Below are 20494 nucleotides of genomic sequence, written 5' to 3'. Positions count from 1 at the left end.
TTATCACACAGGAGAAACTGGCTACATTGGAATCTAGTATTGAGCAACGTTTGAAATGGGCAGGGGGAGCTAATCCAGCATTAGCACCAGTTCTTCAGGATTTTGAATCAACCATCTCTGAAAGGAGAAATCTGGTAGTCAAGGAAAGTCAACGAGCAAACCAAGTACGTACGTGCATGCTTTAAGAACCACTCCAAGGCTTGCTCATTTCCCAGCCTGACTAAAATGTCACTCGGGTTCATAGCATGTTCCACTCGTATTCCTTTGCGAGATGGGAAATCAACGCAGCATGCATCTGAAGAATTAAGTTTGCTATCATATCTGGTTTATTTAAAAGAGCTGATATACTGAAATATAACATGAGGAAGTTTCGAGTGCTTTTGTCATATTTTGTGAGTCGCTTCTGATCCAGTTTGAGGATACATTCTTTCGTTGTTTCTAGTATCCATTTGCTTTAACAATTCATGAGTGTCTTTGAAAGTTAATTCTCACTTTCTTTTAATTTTTTTTTATTTTCACACTATGAACCATTTCAATGAAAATACATATAAACATTTCCCTCTTAAATATACACAGTGGCATTTTCTCCCCTTTTTTCCCCCTACCTTCCTTCCCACCCCCTCCCTACCCACTAAACGTTCAACATATACAATAAACCCATTAAACAATGTCATCACACATTGAAAATAAACAAGAAAATTGTGTCATCTACTTTTACACACTAGGTCAGTTCATTTTGTCTTCTTACCATTTTAGGGGTTGGATGTCCGCGGTAGGCCCTCTGTTATGTTCCATGTACGGTTCCAAAATTTGTTCAAATAATGTGACTTTATTTTTTAAATTATATGTTATTTTTTCCAATGGAATACATTTATTCATTTCCATGTACCATTGCTGTACTCTCAGGCTCTCTTCCAATTTCCAGGTTGACATTATACTTTTTTTTGCTACAGCTAAGGCTATCATAATAAATCTTATTTGCGCTTTATCCAGTTTGAGGCCTAATTCTTTACTACTTGTATTACTTAAAAGAAAGATCTCTGGTATGTTGCTTTTTGTGATTTTATTTAATACCCGATTTAGATCTTCCCAAAACTTTTTCACTTTCTCACATTCCCAAATTGCGTGTACTGTTGTTCCTGTTTCCTTCTTACAGCAAAAACATCTATTTGATAATGTTGGATCCCATTTATTTAACTTTTGGGGCGTAATATATAGCCTGTTTAACCAATTATGTTGTATTTTGCGTAACCTCGTGTTTATTATATTTTTCATAGTTCCAAAGCATAACTTTTCATTTTTTATCTTTGTTTAAATCTTTTTTCCACTTTTGTTTGGGTTTACAGCTTATTTCATCATTTTCCTTATTTTGTAGCTTGATGTTCATGTTTGTTATGAATCTTTTTATTATATTTGTTTTTGTAATCACATATTCAAAGCTGCTTCCTTCTGGTAATCTCAGTCTGCTTCCCAATTTGTCCTTCAATTAGGTTTTCAGTTGGTGTTATGCAAACATTATACCATGAGTTATTCCATATTTGTACTTCATTTGTTCAAATGTTAATAAATTATTTCCCAAAAAACAACTTTCCATTCTTTTAATTCCTTTTCTCTCCTATTCTCTAAAGGAAAGGTTATCTATTGTGAAAGGGATTAGTTGATTTTGCGTCAATAATAATTTTGGGAGTTGGTAATTTGTTTTTTTCCTTTCTACGTGAATCTTCTTCCATATATTGAGTAAATGGTGCAGTACTGGTGAACTTTTATATTACACCAGTTTTTCATCCCTCTTATAAAGTATATGTTCTGGTACCTTCTCCCCTATTTTATCTAGTTCTATCTTGGTCCAATCTTGTTTTTCCCTTGTTTGATAAAAATCTGATAGATTCCTTAATTGTGCTGCTCTATAATAATTTTTAAAGTTTGGTAGCTGCAAACCACCTTGTTTGTGCCATTCTGTTAATTTATCTAGCGCTATCCTCGGTTTCCCCCCCTTTCCATAAGAATTTCCTTATTATTCTCTTTAGTTCATTGAAGAATTTCTCTGTTAAGGGAATTGGTAACGATTGAAATAGGTATTGTATCCTTGGGAAGACATTCATTTTAATGCAATTTACCCTCCCTATCAATGTTTACCCTCACTATCAATGTTAGTGGCAATTCTTTCCAATGTTCTAAGTCATCCTGTAATTTCTTCATTAATGGCTGATAATTTAATTTGTATAGGTGGCCTAAATTATTATCTAATCTAATACCTAGGTATCGGATTGCTTGTGTTTGCCATTTAAATGGTGATTCTTTTCTAAACTCTGTGTAATCCGCATTATTCATTGGCATCACTTCACTTTTATTTGCGTTGATCTTGTACCCAGATATATCTCCATATTCCTTTAATTTCTTATGTAGTTCTTTTATTGATATTTCTGGTTCTGTTAAGTATACTATGATGTAATCTGCAAATAAACTGATTTTATACTCCTTCTTTATTTTTATCCCTTTTATTTTCTGTTCTTTTCAATTCTGCCAATGGTTCTATTGCTAAAGCGAACAGTGAGAGAGATAGTGGACATCCCTGCCTAGTTGACCTACTTAATTTAAATTGGTTCGATACATATCCATTTACTGTCATCTTCGCCAATGGTCCCTTATATAATGCTTTAATCCAATTAATATATTTTTCTGGTAGGTTGAACCTCTAATACTTTGAATAAATAATTCCATTCTACCCTGTCAAAGGCTTTTTCTGCGTCTAAAGCAACAGCCACTGTTGGTATCTTATTTCCTACTACTGCATGGATTAAATTAATGAACTGACAGACATTGTCCGTTGTTCATCTTAATAAATCCAGTTTGATTTTGTTTTACTATTTTTGGTACATAGTCGGCCAATCTGTTTGCTAATAGTTTTGCTATTATCTTATAATCTGAATTAAGTAGAAATATTGGTCTATATGATGTTATAGGTGTTGGTGGATCTTTCCCTATCTTTGGTATTACTGCAATTATTGCTGTTGTACATAAATTTGGCAAGTTTTGTGTTTATTCAATTTGGTTCATAACTTCCAGGAGAGGAGGAATTAATAACTCTTTTAAATGTTTTATAGTATTCTATTGGGAGTCCATCCTCTCCAGGCGTTTTATTGTTTGGCAGCTTTTTTAATATATCTTGTATTTCCTCTATTTCAAATGGTTTTATCAATTTGTTTTCCTCCTCTTTTTACAATTTTGGTAATTCAATTTTAGCTAAAAAACTCATCTATTTTGTCTTTTCCTTCGTTCTCAGTTCTGTATAATTTTTCATAGAATTCCTTAAATTTTTCATTAATCTCTGTTGGGTTATATGTAATTTGTTTGTCCTTTTTCCTTGATGCCAGTACAGTTCTTTTAGCTTGTTCTGTTTTAAGTTGCCAGGCTAATATTTTGTGTTTTTTCTCCTAGCTCATAATACTTTTGCTTTATTTTCATTATGTTCTTCTCCACCTTATACGTTTGTAATGTTTCGTATTTTATTTTTTGTCTCCCAATTCTCTTTTTGTTGTACCTTCCCTTGTTGCTAGTTCCTTTTCTGTACTTACTATCTCCCTTTCCAACCGTTCTATTTCCCGATTGAAGTCCTTTTTCATCTTAGTTACATAACTTATAATCTGCCCTCTAATGAAGGCTTTCATTGCATCCCATAATATAAGTTTGTCTTTCACTGATTCCGTATTTATTTCGAAGTACATTTTAATTTGGCGTTCAATAACTTCTTGTCTTTTAAGTAGCATGGAGTTTACTCTCCATCTATATGTTCTTGGTGGGATGTCCTCCAGTTCTATTGCTAATAACAAGGGTGAATGATCAGATAGCAATCTAGCTTTGTATTCAGTTTTTCTAACTCTCCCTTGGATATGGGCTGACAATAGGAACATGTCAATCCTTGAGTATGTTTTAGAACTACTCGAATGATATGAGTATTTCTTCTCCCTTGGGTGCTGCCTCCTCCATATATCCAAAAGTTGCATTTCCTCCATTGATGTAACCATAAATTTGGCCACTTTATTCTTTTTGCGAGTCTTTTGTCCAGTTTTATCCAACTTTGGGTCCAAATTAAGGTTAAGATCCCCTCCTCTCAATATATTCCCCTGCGTATCTACAATCTTCAAAAATATATCTTGCATAAACTTTTGATCCTCTTCATTATGTGTATGTACATTGACCAAATTCCAGAGTTCTGAATATATCTGACACTATCATTACATACCTCCCTGCTGGATCTATTATTTCCTCCTCTATTTTGATTGGTACATTTTTATTGATTAATATAGCTACACCTTTGGCTTTTGAATTATATGATGCTGCCGTTACGTCCGCTACCCAGTCTCTCTTTAATTTATTATGTTCCACTTCAGTTAGATGAATTCTCACTTTCTTTGAGGGAAATATAACTTGTGCCTCCATTCTATTGCACATTTGTTGTATCCCATCACGGATAACTGGAGCAAGATAAGCCGGATCGATAGGAGCAGCAGTGGGAGCAGAAGGCACAGCTGGGCCAGGAGGACTCAACAGCTGGGGATGATGTTCCCCTGCTTTTCTCTTATAAAGGGCATAAAGGACTGCAGTAGGTTTCCCATCAATATCACTTTTAGGTACGCCTAACTTTAACAAGGTTAGAAAAAGGTCCTTTCTTGTCGGTCCGTTATTAGCAGCAGGCCCTCTCTTTTCATCCTGCTTGTCTGATTTAACCTGGGTTGTACGTGAGTGGATTTTACCTCCCAACTCTAATTCTCGAAGCCCAGATCAGGCATGCACCACCTCGGACACAGGGTGCCCAATAAGCAGACTAGTAACGGACAGAACCAGTCCTCGTACAGTGGGTTGGGCGGAACAAACCAATCGGGTATGCATTCCGTCTGTGAATATCTCTTCATCAGGGCTCCCCCCGTGTACCCACAGCCTCAAATGCCCTGCATACAAGGCAGAGGCCAGGGCCTATTGACGAATTACTGCTATACCCTCCTCTGGGGTTTTCTAATTGTTCTGCAAATGTAAATCCCAATCTAATGGTGATGGGTATACTCGTAGCAGGGCATCCCCTAGAGTGGCAAGTAAGTAATCCACCTCTCTTCCTCTATCCCGCAGCTCAGCAGTGACCCGGATATCAGAAGTCAATGTTCCTAATCCCAACAATTCCTCAGGGGTTAAATATACATTACCCCCTCCTTGCTCCCAAACATGCAGGAGCCAGGCCGCCAGAGTTTCTCCCGCCTTTTGCCTAAATCGATCTCCAATGGCAGCCAGCTCCTTTATAGAGAAGTCACGGATCATTGACCGTTTCCGACCTCAGCTCCCAATTTGGCCCACAGGGTCCTTTGCCCAGTGGACGGGATGAGGCCTAGGCCTTCCCGTAGAGGGGGTGGGCCATTGAGCATAAGCAGGGGTTTGGGTACCTTCCTCTGGGTTCTCTAGTGAGATCAGAGGATCATCGACCTCTTCAATCTCATCAGTTACATTCCACCCCTCTCCCTCTCTGTCTGTTTGGAAAATCTGCTGCCTTACGGGGCGGGCGTGAACAGTGGGTGGAGAGGGTAGTATGTTAGACACATGCTGAGGAGTATCTGCATTATTACCATGGTCATCATTCCAGATATTCCCGTCCCAATCATCAATTACATCAGGATCGTCGCCATTCCTTATCATGGCACGAATACGATGTGGATCGGTTTCTACTCCATGCCTTTCTTTATCTGCACAGAGCTGCTGCCGGAGTTTAATATTACGGCAGATCGTTTGGACATGCTTATCATCCCATTCTTTGGCTCGGTCCTGACTGGTGCAAACAATCTCACTCATCATGGAACAGCGTTGTCGCAGGGCTTCTAGCTCCTCCTCTGGTTGCTCTCTTGTGCTGAGATTCTATTTCTCTTTGAACTAATTCCCCTTCACGCTGAACGGAGTGGCGTAAGGCTGTGGCCAGCAGCCAAAAACAGTCCGTCAGCGTCTCCTTTTTACCAGGAAATTTATTTTTACTGACAATCTCATGGCAAGTGCCAAACAAATATTGGACATTATCTCTAAGAGCAGCTGTAGATTTAAAATATTTAAAATTAGCTATGGGCATTGACATTTTGTTCTAATACTGGGGTTAATCTGCAACTCCACCTTTTTGACGAAATTGGGCAAATCTCCTGAAAGGCAATTACAGATCAGAAAATCAGGCACAAGATTATGGGGAGGTGATGAAGGAATAGAAGTGGCTCTCATCTGCGTTAACTGAAAGAAGAGAACCTAATGTGCTGCTTTTCACTTTGTGTTCCTTAAAATGGAACATCTGGTCTTAGATAATATCTTGCACACTTCATGTTTAGCTGCAAGTAGGGTTAAATTAGCAAGGCCATAAAGAGGGTTTATTTTTAGAGGTAAAACACTTTCCTAATAGACTTGGGTGAGGAAATATGGGGGATAGCTTGAATGAACCATTAACGATGGCACAGAGTGGGCCAATAGCTGTTTAAATGCTATATTTCTCATGTGAAATTTCCATGTGATCAGAGCTTTCCAGAAGTAGGCTTGTGTAAAAGGTATAGAATGCTTGAAATATTGCGCACACTTTCCATTTGCTGTTTGTTAAATTGTTTCTCATTTATCCAGGTGACCTTTTTGTGTAGCACAATACTGCATTTTGAAGGTTTACGAACACGTACACCAGAGGCCTTGAGTTTGGATGCTGCATTGTTTGATCTAATAAAACAGTGTCAACAAATGTGTTCATTTGCATCACAATTTAGCAGTTCAGTTTCTGATCTTGAGCTCCGACTCCTTAAACATTTGGTGAGTTGAAATCAATATCTCACAGTAATATTGGTCATCTCTTCACTGCATACTTTGAAACTGGTTGCATGTCCTTCCAAATGTTGGTTCTGGCTCAATAAGATGTTGCAACTTCATCTTGTTCAAGTTAGAAGCAAGTATCAAACCCCATGTTCTGTTTGTAGATAAGATTTATTTCTACCCTTTGAAATGTTTACCAATTTCACTGCCTCATGCTCAGTATTGTTGAAATGTTTCAATTAAACTCTGGGCTTAATGGGGTTGTGAATCCAAATTTGTGTGTATGTATATGTACCACTGACCATCCCTAAAAGAGATACTTCATTCAAATTAATTGCAAAGACGGTACAGGGGCCCACTACTTTAATCACTAGTGCCAAGTAATCCTCACATCAGACAAGTAGAAGTCTTATTTTCAACTAATGGATTCAGAATTCTGTGGCTAACAATGGCTTAAAAGAAGGGACTTGCTTCACTCTTGATCTCCCTAGTATCTTAAAGTTCCTGGAAAACTTCGGACCATTAATCATCCTTTGACGTGGCAATCTCCCAATATTGTTTTGCCCTGAGCATTTCTAAATGATTGAAGGTCAGACACATTTAAGTGATTTTGACAGATAAGTGACAACCAAACTTGGGTGGTGCTCTGCTCAAAAGATGATTAAGTCCTTTTTGTTTAAAAGACTCCAGAGAGAGAGTTGTATGTGAATTGCTGTTTTAAAAGAAGCTACTGAGTCATGAGAATAAGACAGTGTTGGATTTTCTCATTTCAATAATAACGAATGTAAATGAACTGAACAATGGACTCAACACTTTGTATCTGCTGGCAGATGATTAAAGGAGATTATCTAAATTCTGATGTTAAATTGTATTGAAAACTTCTAGAAGCCTTTCACATCTGTTAACATATTCTAATGTGTATCGTTAAAGTTTAAATCTTTGTTAATTTACAAATATTTCCAATATTGTGCATTAACTTAAAGGGGGAAGGGATAGTTTGATTAAGGACCTTCTCAATGAAATTACGAGGTTAAAAACCGACCAAACCTGAACTCAAAGTTTAAAGCATCAACTGTATTGCTAGAGCCAGAATTCCATGGGTTTTGAATGCCATTGTCTGTTGTGGTTGTTTATGAATGTTTTTGTTTCAACCTTGGGTGGTGTTCACCAATTTATTCCAGGCCACCAATCTTGAACACCCGATAGGAAGTTCTGAGTGGCTTTCTTCTGCTCGCAACCAACTGACTCAAGACATGTCAACCCAGAGGGCAGCACAGACTGAAAAAGAGCAACAAATTGAAGCAGTCTGTGAAACAGTACAGACTCTGGTGGATAATATTAAAACTGTGCTTACTGGCCATAACAAACTATTGGCAGACGTGAAGCACCTTCTTAAAGCAATGGCCAAGGTAATGGTCTCCATTCATCATTTTCTATTTTTGGTGAGCATAGCATCTGGGAAATCAAAAAATGCTAATATCAACCATTTCTGTTGCAATTCTATTGGGAATTGACAGTTTTATGCTTATGGATTTTTCTGTATTGTATTGGGTATGCCTACTATAAAGTAATTAATTCATCATGACTTGGGATTTGAGATAATTTAGATCTTTAAGCTTTGAAAGTGGATGCTAGGTGTAAAGGAACTGTGTGCAAGCAAACAAACTATTTATAAAAAAAAAAAAAAATCGTTTAAATCAAATTCAGTTGTTTGAGGTCTCATTGATATTTGATAAAGTCACTATAATCACTATCCTGGAGTCCACATCTTGGAGGACCTTTCCTGGGAGCCAGCACATTGAGGCAATCATAAAGAAAGCACAGAAGTGTCTCTATTTTGTAAGAAGTCCGAGGAGGTTTGGCAAATCGTGAAATACTCTTATCAAGTTTCCGCACTCGGAAAGTACACTGACTGAATGCATCATGGTCTGGTTTGGTCGTGCGAACACCCAGGAATGCAGAAGGCTGTGAAAAATAGCAAACATAGCCAAGTCCACCATCCATTGCAGACATCTATACGAAGCATTGCTTCAAGAAGACAGCAAACGTCCTAAAAGTACCACAACCTTCCCCATCACCCTGGTTACAACTTCTTCTCACTGCAACCTTCAGGAAGAAGGTACAGAGGCCTGAAGTTCATCACCTCTTTGTTCAAGAATAGTTTTCTTCCTACAGCTATCAAAGCTCTTCCCTTACTATCAAATACACAAAATACCTGTCTGCACTATTTCATTCATTGATTTTATTTTTTGCACCAGTGAATATTGATTTATCTATGATATTATCTCTCCCTTCTGGGATAATTTAATGTACACTATTGCAGCTTTTTATTCCATAAAAGTACCTGTTCAGCTTCAGCAAGTACAAATTTAAATTTATGCATAAATTTTGACCCTCAGGCAAATACCTCCCAATTACACACACTCCTATGGAAGAGTCGGAGGAAACCTATGCACATTGTACTTGTGTGCCTGACCATTAACTATTTTCATTATGAAGATCAGTTGCAACTTCAACTTGTTGGGGAACCTGAGGGAAAAACATCTAATTTTTCTCTTCTTTGCCCCATATTAAAAGGATGAAGAAGCAGCTCTAGGGGACAATGAAGATGTTCCCTATGAAAACAGTGTGCGCCAGTTTTTAGCTGAATACAAGTCCTGGCAGGATAACATCCAAACAGTGTTGTTCACAATCGTGCAGGCCATGGGGCAGATTCGAAGTCAGGAACATACTGAAATGCTGCAGGAGATTACACCAACTTTAAAGGAAATGAAATCGCAAAGCCTGAAGTAAGAAAGATAATAAAATTTCAGGTTACTAAAATTCTTTTGAATGTTTCCCAAATTTTGGTTGCACCATCAATGAATGGGTGAGGTCAAGGACGGATGTGTCTTTTGGGTCCATAAATCTGCACCTTTCTGCTTTTCGCAGAGATACTTTAAGTCTCTCGGAGACATCCTTGTCAACTCCTCCCTTCCCACTTCACCACAGAATGTACAAAACTTGTCCCTGCATTTCCTCCCTGGCTTCCATCCAGGGCTGTAAACAGACCTTCCAAGTGAGACAAAGCTTTACGTGCACATTGTCCAACCTAATTATGGGTCTAAACTTGAGCTTCCTGTAGCTAACCACTTTAACTCCTAACCGTCCCTACAATGCCTTATTTGTCTTTTGCCTCCTCTCGTCAGGTTGAGTGAGGGCAAGACATTATATTCCTCTTGGGTTGCCTTAAACTTAATGGCTTGAATATTGTTTTTTCTAATTTTCGATAACCCTATCTGATTCCACTGTTTCTATCTCTTTACCGACTTGTGTACTCAGTTTTTTTCCTCTTAACTTTTCTTCACCCCACCCTCCTCATGGTTTCTCCTTCTACCTGTCTCTTCAGCTCTCACACCAACTGTCCCATCACCTCTGGAACTCTTCCCCAGCGTTTTTCTCCCTTTCTATGTGTAATTTTACTTTTTAATTGTAGTATTGTTAAAAGGTTCCATTGACCATTTCTTTCTATGAATAACTCTGACCTGCTGAATTCCCCTAGTGGTTGTTTGCTCCATGTGTACCTTGAGTGGAGTTTGCCCCATTTGCTTGCTTGTAAATGTATTTCAACTGATTTCGACATTTTGTTTTCAATATTAATCTCTTTCAGTATCTACAATGATCTGGTCAGCTTTGCATCCCCACTCGTTACAGATACATCTAATGAGTGTTCAAGCCCAACCGCTGCCTCTGCATTTCAGCCCAGTTTTGCAGCAGGTAATCTTTGATATTCAAGTTGCTGTTAAATTTTTAACCTTCAATTTTTATTCTATTAAGCAATCCTAGGTGCCAATCCATAAATCTCATTGTGATGTTTGATTGCAATAAACACTACATAAATTTCACCTATTTTGAAAACAAGGTAGTGAGATTTTTTAAATTAATATGATGTAGAGAAATGAGCCATTGGGCCATGCAGATGACTAAAATTTTGCATCATTCACCAATTTGTTTGGAGGAAATTGTTTAACTGAATGTAGATATTAATTTTTTTTTTAATTAACCATATAACCATTTACAGAAACAGGCCAGTTTGGCCCTACTAGTCCATGCCGAACATCTTCTCCCACCTAGTCCCACTGTCCCGCATTGGGCCCATAACCCTCCAAACCGCTCCTGCCCATTTACCTATCCAACCTTTCCTTGAATATTAACATCAATTCGCTTCTACCACCACTGCCAGAAGTTCATTCCATACCCCCACCCCCCTCTGCATGAAGAAATTTCCCCTTATGTTTCCCTTAAACTTTTCCCCTTTTACTTTCAATCCATGCCCTCTTGTTTGAATCTCCCCTACTCTTTGTGAAAAAAGCCTATCCACATTGACTCTATCCGTCCCCCTTATAATTTTGAATACCTCTATCAAATCACCCCTCAACCTTCTACACTCCAGGGAATAAAGTCCCAGCCTGCTCAACTTTTCCCTGTAACTCAAACCTGAAATCCTGGCAACATTCTTGTAAACCTCTTCTCCACTTTCTCTATACTGTTTATATTCTTCCAGGAATTTGGCGACCAAATTGTCAAAATGTTCAGCTTTCCCTAAGTGCCCAGACACCTTGCCTGTTGAGGCTATGTTGTTTCTATTTATATGGCCAAAGAAAATGCATTTACATCATTTGGTGCTTGGCTTTGAGAGCATATTAAGCACCAATCCTTTTTAGAGCTTATTTGACTAGCATTCTCATTCTCTACAGAATTGCCTGCAGCATGTTCAGCCAGAGCATTCTGAACTTTGCACAGTTTTGTTAGTATAGCAAAACCCCTGGTATCCGGCAGCTATGGAGTTCACTAGGTGTCGGATAAATATTTTCTGGTTGCTTGAGACTTATTCTTACAATGCCTAACCTATTTTAAAAATAAACAGTTTAAAAAAACAAAAAAAAACTCTACTGCACTTGCACTGAACAAACTTCACTTGCATGAATATATAAACCTTAAAGCATTTTACTTTTACAGTCACATTCTTTGAAAACATGTAACTGTTACTGCTTCTTCAGGTTCCTCCGCATCCACTGGGCCACCCGAGAGGCAAACAATAACATTATAGATAATTAACCCCCTCCCCCCCCCAAATTTACAGATAAAGCTTCTGAATGGGGCGATTTTACTAAGCAGTGATAGGAGACATCTTAAGAGACTCACCCCAACAGTGAGTGGCATCAACCTGCTCTTCATTCTGGCTATGCCATTGCTGTTTCACATGTTATTCAAACAGCTGCTGCAACCAAAGCACTGCGCTGGCTAAATATTTGCTCCTATATTCACTAAAGGTTTATGTGATACTTCAGAGTGTGGCGGCCTGCCACCGCGGAGATCGAGCCGGCACATCATGTGGCGCGTGCGGTAGTAAACAGCAGCATAACACACTGTAACATGTCCCTTAACAAAGTGAACCAACACGGTTGAAAGCTGGAGCAGTACAAGACCAGCAGCCCTAAAATGGCGCTTGCCCAGCTAACAGATCAATAACAGGCTGGGGAAGAAGGCTATTCATATGCAAGAATGTTCCCACCCACTATTGTTATTCATGTGGCTGATGCCAGCCAATCGAACAAACGGCGGGAACTCCAACTGTATAAAAGGAGCCTTTCCAGTCTCAATAGATCTCAGACCTTAACCTCCCACACTGTGAGTATGTGTTTCTTTGTAGCAGTCGGCTACAAGACAACATTCACTGTTACAATTTTAAACGTTTTTTTTTTCTTATTTATTTTCCTTTTTTTTGCCTGTTTGATTTCTGCATACCAGGGGTTTTTACTGTACATGTAATCACACAATTGTCTTTTGTCCCTACATGCAGTTTTCTATAGTTCAACACTTAACTTTGTCAGCTGGCTGTGACAAGCAATGTGTGACATTTTGATTATGCCACAGCTCCAATTCAAGTTATAAAGACCCAAATTGTTGGCTGCTCTGAATGGACTGTGACTGCTTAGGTGGCTTCTTAAAGACGGCACAAGTTCTCAGATTTTGCATAAAAGACCGGGCATGTAAAATCATGAGGTGCCGTAGATAAAGTGAATAGTGATAATCTTTTCCCTCGGGTACGGGAGTCTAAAATTTGAGGGCATAAGTTTAAAATGAAGGGATAGATTTTAAAAGGGACCCAAGGGCAATTTTTTTTTCATGCAGAGGGTTGTGGGATTATATGGAATGACCTGCCTGAGAAAACTGTGGAAGTGGATTCAATGACAATGAAGTTATTTGGACAGAGAAATGGACCAAATCCTGGTGAATGGAACTTAGTTCAGATAGGCAACCTGGCTGACATGGACAAATTGAATGAAAGGATCTGTTTCCGAACTGTACAGTGCTGACTCGAGAAATTGTGATCATTCCACTGTGTGAAATTAGATTTGTTATCATCTATTCCTTGCAGCTGTCCGCAGCAGTACAACTCAAAAGGCCCAACCAGAAGTTATGTCACAGAATGCACGGAAGATGGCTCAGAGAAATCTTGCCGCATCAGCAAACACACCACCGAATGCAACCATGGGATTGGGGAAGAATGTTGTTCCAAGTCCCAAGAAGGCAGCAAGAGATCCCAAGACTGGGAAAGGTAAATAACTTTTTTTTCCTGACACATCAATTAGTTATGAATTGGATTGTTAATGACCAGGACACTATTTTAGTGGGTCTTTTTGGGTCCCAGCTATGCCTGCCTGTTTGTGGGCTTTGTGGAACAATCCATGCTGCAAGCCTACACAGGCAAGACCCCTCAACTCTTCCTCCAGTATATTGACGACTGCATCAGGGCTGCCTCGTGCAACCGTGATGAGTTTGTCAACTTCATCCACTTCGTGGTCAACTTGTACCCCAATCTTAAACTTGCCTGATTCATCAACGTTAACACTTTTCCTTTCCTGGCTCCATCCTGGGAGACAAGCTATTTCCACTGACATACTACAAACCCTCTAACTCCTACAACTCCCTTGACTACACTTCCTCACACCCTGACCCCTGCAAAGATTCCATACCCTTCTCTCAATTTTTCCATCTCTGCCGCATATGTTCCCAAGATGAGGTGTTCCAGTCAAGATCTTCCGAAATGTCTGCCTTCTTACACAAACGTGACCTCCCCTCTTTCTCTCACAACTCTGACCTCACCCACATCTCATTTGCCATGGCCCTCTCTGCCCTAAATGCAACAAACATAGAATTCCCCCTCATCCTCACCTACCACTCTAGCAGCCTTCACATCCAACACATTATCTGCTGTAATTTCTAGCACTTACTACAGGATCCCACCATAATTTTTTTTCCTCCCTTCTCAGCCTTCTATCGGGACTGTTCCCTCCATGATTCCCTCGTGCACTCATCCCTCCCCATATATATGTGGCCCTGGCACTTCCACTGGGGTGCAACACTTGTACCCACACCTCCTCCTCCCTCACCATGGTCCAGTCCCCAAACAGACCTTTCAAGTGAAGCAACACTTACTTCACTTGTACATTTGCAGGACTTATTTACTGCATCCGGTGCTCCCTTTATGGCCTTCCCTACGACGGAGAGACCGGTCGCAGATTGGGAGATCATTTCACTCAACACCTCCTCTCTGTCCGCCACAACAGCGACCTCCCAGTAGCCAACCATTTCAATTCTGAGTCACACTCCCAAGCTCACATGTCTGTCTGTGGCCTTGTGTACTCTCGCACCCTGACCTGCAGATTGGGCACTCTCCTGCCAGATGGCCTTAGCATTGACTTTTCTGCTTTCGACTAAACCTGCTCACCTTTTTTCCCCTCCCCCTTTCTTGTCTTTCCCGTTCCCTCCCCTCCCCGATTGCTGCTGTTTCCTCTCTCTATCTATCATTTCATGCCTCGACACCCCTCCCACCGAAATGTTTTGTTCGGACATCTGCCGGCAGTCTCTCAAGCCCAAAACTTCGGCTTTTGTTACATAAAGGGCATTCTTTGACCTGCTGAGTTTCTCCAGCATTTATTTTTCATTTTTAACTTCAACCACGGTGTCGACAGATTTTCTTCAGGATTCTATTTTACTTTGTTTTCCTTTACTTGTGGTAGAAAGATTGAAGGGTTAGTTCTAATTGTGTTCATCCTTGTCCATCGCACAATATGAGCAGGGGTAAAACACAGGATTCTGTTGACACCATGATTAAGTGGAAAAAACACAAATGCTGGAGAAACTCAGCAGGTCAAACAGTGCCTTCATGTAGCAAAGGTGAAGATACATCACCAACGTTTCGGGCAACAAGGTGTGGGGGAACATGAGAGATGAAGGGCTCAAGCCTGAAACGTTGGTGATGTATCTTCACCTTTGCTACATATAACCATTTACGGAGCAGAAACAGGCCATGTTGGCCTTTCGAGTCCACATCGGTTCACTGATTTTGTGCGCCCTCTTCAGGCATTGGTCCCGGTAGATCTTCATTCAATAACGATGGGCGAATTCAATGCAGGTGGAATCTTATTGAAATTGAAAGCAAGATTGTTGTCCTGGCACCATACAACCAGATTCTTGATCTCCATCCTGCTTTCTGACTCATGGTCATTAACTTGGATCTCCGAAAATCTGTGTTTTTTTTTTTCCCCCCCCCACCCCCCCCACACAATATGAGCACATTATCTTGATAAGTTCTGGTGTCTCAGTGAAAGTTTGTTATTGATATCAGAGGTCTTAGTCTTTGAATAAGATGTTTGCATTTTTAAACTTAATATATTGTCATTTTATAAATAAAGTAATCTTGAAGGATTTGAAGTGGCCCTTCTTCTGTGGTGATGCTTCTTGTGAATTGTCTCTCCTTTAAATTGGCTGTTGCATTTGCCTACATAATTGAAGCCTTTTCAGAAATATTGAGAAATGTTTGTGAATAGTCTTCTGATTTCATTTGAACTTGTTTAAATTAATATTCAAATTGATGCAAAGTGAAAGGCAAAATAATTGTCGTTTATATTTTCAGCTGTTCAGGAACGGAATTCCTATGCCGTTAGTGTGTGGAAAAGAGTAAAAGCCAAGCTGGAAGGCAGAGATGTAGATCCCAACAGGAGGATGACTGTTGCTGAACAGGTACAATGTTGTCGTGGCATGTTTCTACCCGAACCCAAAACATTGACAATTCTGCCCACAGATGCTGCTTAACCCGCTGAGTTCCTCCAGCAGTTGTTGTAAAGCATGCTGAATATGTCATGCAAACACTGACTAGCCTCCAAAAAAAACATAGGTCATCTTTGGGGTAGAGGAGAATAAACTAAAGTTAATCTAGGTTAGTGCACAGATTGGTCATTGTGCAAGATTTGCTTCCAATTTTACCTTTCCAAAACAGAGGGTCTCCAGAACAGCAGATCAGTAGTGGTCGAAATGTGTAAAACGCCCCACTTCATCGAATAATGTGCTTTACTGCCCAAGCATAATGTGAGCTGACAAATTTGTCCTGGTTCAAAATTCGCATTGTTGAGAATGCACAAGGTACGAGCTTCACATTGGGTGGCGTGTAATAGTTTGGAGAACTCCTCTTCAAATAGAGCAGATTTATTTATTTCTTGCTCAGCATTCTGTTGGCTTGTTTCCTGCATGTTTCCTGATTATTTCTAATTCGTATTAAAAGTATTTTTAAAATGGTTCAACGCACCCAATTATCATATCAATTTTTTAAAAATTGGTCATCTCCCAGACCAAACAAGGAAAAAGCAGGTCTGATTTGGTTATCATGTTTATGGACCAAGATGAAATGAGGTACTAAACTGTAAACTGCTAAAGATTGCATAATTACCACCTGATCTTTGTATCTGAATTGAGCTACTAATTAACCAGTGGTTGGGGTGGGGGAAGCAAAGATCCACAGGCCTGTTTTCCATAGTGAATCAAAATCTTTGTGGACTTGAAGTTTGTATGGCAGCTTAGGTAGAATGGAAACAAAGCATTCCCTACTTTGATTGACTAAGAAAAATTGAGGGCAGGAATAATTTCTGGTTGATGTAAAATTGAATTTGTTCATCACAGCAGGGCTGTTTGCTATTCCAAAGAAATCTCAAATTTGAGGTGAATTGTCCCTTTACTCCAAGTGGATTTGTAGCTTTTAAATAATGAATTTGTTTTGGTGTGCACAGTTTTTTTTCATTTAAATTATTTTGTGCAGGTAGGTGGAGGTGAGTGGATCAACCGTGATCTTAAATGGAGGAACAATCTCGATGGGCCAAATTGCCTACTCCTCGTATTTATGTTCTCAATCTATAATTGAGTTTTTTTTTAATATAAATGAAGGAGCAATTTTTTCACTTTTTTTTTCTAGGTTGATTACGTGATTAAAGAAGCTACTAATCTAGATAACTTGGCACAACTGTATGAAGGTTGGACGGCGTGGGTATGAGCTGGAATACAATGGATCTCTCTGGTTCAATGAGGTCAGGTATCCACCAGAATCAACTCGGCCACAGGCATCCATAGCCGCGCCATGGCAGGTGTTGACGCATTCTGGGGCTCAATCTGAGGCAATCTAGGAATCCCCGTGCATTCAGAGAGATTAGTCAGAGGCTGCACTCAGGGATATGCTTAATACAATGGTCTGCACCCCAAAGTCAAGGGCCATGGCGCCCAGTCTAAATTACACGATTGTCTTTCTGTAATCCAAGAACTGCAGAAGCGTCGAGGGTGTAGGTGCTGAAATGATTGCTTTCCTACTGAGTACAGAGTGATTTGAAAATATAAATCCATCTGCCCTGTGAATGTTTCAAGTCACAAAGTACTGAAAAGTAATTTAGAACACTGGGGCCTCACAGAAAGAATCTACTTCTGCAATCCCCAGACACGTGATTCCAGTTGGATAACGACTTCAGTGGCTGACTTGCCCTTGAAGATGGCCATCCAGTAAGAAAACCAAGGCTGGGAGAAACTATGGACTCCGGAAACAGCCTAAAAAGATTGGATATATTACATGCAACTTGTGTCGGGAAGATGACACCACCCTGATCTTTTTGTTAGCTTTCTCTTCTAGGTATATGCTAGTTTAGCAAAGTGCTTCTCAGATGCTTGTAATTCTGTTCACCGTGATCGAAACTCAGTTGTTGGTCATCAACATTTTAACGTGAACATCTTGCAAGGTCCACAATCTGGAAAACTACATCAAAGCATTGACTGATTAATGGTCAACTGAGGGTTAGGTGTTTCCATGCGCACATTTCAAAGTGCTTTTTTCTTCCTGTTTTTGTTATTTGGAACTGAAAGGTCATGGATATTTTTGTGTAACTTCATCATGCAGGTTTTGACATTTGTATGAATAGAACTCTGAATAAACCCTCTGTATTTGAAAGTGGCACACCATGACCAGACAAGTGTGTTTTTTGAATTGAACTATGACCATTCACCTTTTTCCTTTCATCTGTGTTTTTGTTGCATTTTTCTTAGTAATCTATGATTAGCATTGCTTGCAGAGATGCTTTGAGAACATCTGTCCTTTTTAATAACTTGTTTATTCTCTAGCTTTCTTGCCCCATTCCACCTTGCTGCTTCCTTCCACTAATGCTATGCTCTAAGGGATTATGATTATAATTTCCATAATTTTTTTGGGCGAATTGATTTTTACTATCAAAACAAAATGAAGTTGCTTTTGTTTAGTACCCACTTACTCTCATTGTACCAGCTTTATTTTCATCAATGTCGATTCTTAGCTGTATTTTACATTTACCTGGCAAAAGTAATAAAGAATGTCCTTTGGAGGCATATGGTGTGAAACTTTTAAATGTTCCACAATGGTTTAGTTTCATTTTCTGAAGATCCCCATTTCTCCACACTGTACAGATTAATGGGAATAGTGTAGAGACATACAAGCATGCCATCCCTTTTGATTTCACCTGACTCTTGCAGCTGTTAGTAGTACTATTAAGATCAATTGAATGTCAGTGGTATCTTTTAGTACTATACCTTTTTTTAAATTTATTTCCATCTCCCATTATGACATTGTCCTCTTAACTGATGGGCTGCCATAGATCTGATCTCCCTCTAATTTCTGTGATGTATTATTTTACTTGTGTATTATCGATAGTCAGAATAAACTAATGTTCACGCCTTTAAGTTTTGGTTCTAATGCCATAAAGTGCTATGCCACTAATGAAATCCGATGCCATGCATGGCTGTCAATGTGCAAAAATGAAGTGGACAGAATTTCAAATAGATTTCAAACGCCAGCCTGAAATTATAGCCCTGTCCTTTGGAGCTAATGGAATATCTGTAACCTCTGGTAAATTCCATCCTGATAAATGTCTAAATTACCAAGATGTTTTTAAAAAAAAAAAAATGCATTTGTTTGGGACATGGAATAATAACTACACAGAGTATTTAATTCACTAAAGCGCTTTAGGATATACTGAAGTGACAGGAACAATACAAATGCAAAATCTTTTTCAAGAAGTTGAGTGGGAAATTGTGCATTATGGGTATCTGTACATGGGTATGAATCCTGTTTGTATTTATGTGCACATTGTTTATAAAACTCGATAAATAAAAATGATAAACTATTGTATTGCTATGAATTTACATCCAGGACCTTATTTCCAATAAATTTATTACATTCACACTGTTCCTAGTATCAGAAATAATTTCTCTTAAATGCACAGCCTGAAAGGAAGAGAGTTTGGAAGTTGGCCACAATTATGTTTTGACTTTTGATGCTCATTTCAAGAGTTTAAAAATGCATAATATATTTTATAATTTCCAATAGAAAGCATGACATAATTTGAATTAAATTATACTTGCATTGCTTGGAGAAACCTGTTGTTACCATTTCTAGTTGGGTGATCTTTACTCAATCAGGAATATGTAAATTATCGAACTTTGATCTGTATTATCTTTCTCCACTTCTTTGTCCTGAAAACATGAGAACTGAGCCAAATTTTCAAACACTAGAAACCTTTTTTAAAAAAAAAAAAAATTAATTCATCCGATTTCTGGTTAGGGTGTGTTATGGAGTAGACGTCTCTATCACAGCTCCATACTTTCAGTGAACTTTTCCCCTTTTTACTTAAAACTTTTGAAGTGATGTCAAATTGCATATTCAGTATCGTGAAATGGATACAAGAGCTGGAAATATCGGTAAAAGGAAAAAATGGAAAGAAGCAAGAAACTCTGCCTAATCCAACTCCTTAGGGCTCCTCCGATGTACACGAACAAATCAAAGAATGTATTGATGCAGGATTTAAATGTCTAGGTGATGGGCTTTTGGCACTGGAAAATCGATGTCTAGGTGATGGGCTTTTGGCACTAGAAAATCTATCATTCTACAGAAGAGCAAGGTGAGCATTTGACCTTAGCAAATCTACTTTAAAGCATTTGCCACCTCGAAGACAATACCGAGAGACTAACAGCAAGAATTATCGAAGTAGGCATCAGAACCTGCACATTGTAGGTTTAGCTGAAGATGCTGAAACTGGTATGTTTACTAAATTTTTCTCTGTTGGTAATGGTGTTTGGAGACTAGATGTTTTTGACACCACTGGAGCTTGACAGAGCACATCGTTCATTATCGCCGGGGGGGGGGGGGGGGGTGCAAAAACCATGTTCAGTGTTGATGTGCTCACATTGCTATCAAATTAAGGAACTGCTGATCTGTGAAGCCTGTTGTAAAGCTACCCAGCAATACCATAGCAAAAAAAAATTTAAAATTGTGGAAGATTTGACTAAAATTATG

General features: G+C 39.1%; 1 protein-coding gene across 4 annotated transcripts in view; it reads left to right on the top strand.

Annotated features, from left to right (window-relative positions):
* Positions 1–19382, top strand: part of smg1 (SMG1 nonsense mediated mRNA decay associated PI3K related kinase) — a 130024-nt gene extending 110642 nt beyond the window's left edge. For all 4 annotated transcript variants that reach the window (XM_069906251.1, XM_069906250.1, XM_069906249.1 and 1 more), the window contains 8 exons: positions 12–164; positions 6634–6813; positions 7995–8222; positions 9391–9602; positions 10463–10569; positions 13235–13414; positions 15776–15882; positions 17105–19382. In XM_069906251.1, coding sequence (XP_069762352.1) covers positions 12–164; positions 6634–6813; positions 7995–8222; positions 9391–9602; positions 10463–10569; positions 13235–13414; positions 15776–15882; positions 17105–17182 — 1245 coding nt within the window. In that variant the 3' untranslated portion in view covers positions 17183–19382. The remainder of the gene's footprint in view (positions 1–11; positions 165–6633; positions 6814–7994; positions 8223–9390; positions 9603–10462; positions 10570–13234; positions 13415–15775; positions 15883–17104) is intronic.
* The last annotated feature ends 1112 nt before the right edge of the window (positions 19383–20494 follow it).

The sequence above is a fragment of the Narcine bancroftii genome, chromosome 12 (assembly GCF_036971445.1).
Source record: "Narcine bancroftii isolate sNarBan1 chromosome 12, sNarBan1.hap1, whole genome shotgun sequence".
NCBI lineage: Eukaryota > Metazoa > Chordata > Chondrichthyes > Torpediniformes > Narcinidae > Narcine > Narcine bancroftii.
This window is presented reverse-complemented; position numbering and strand designations above follow the sequence as displayed.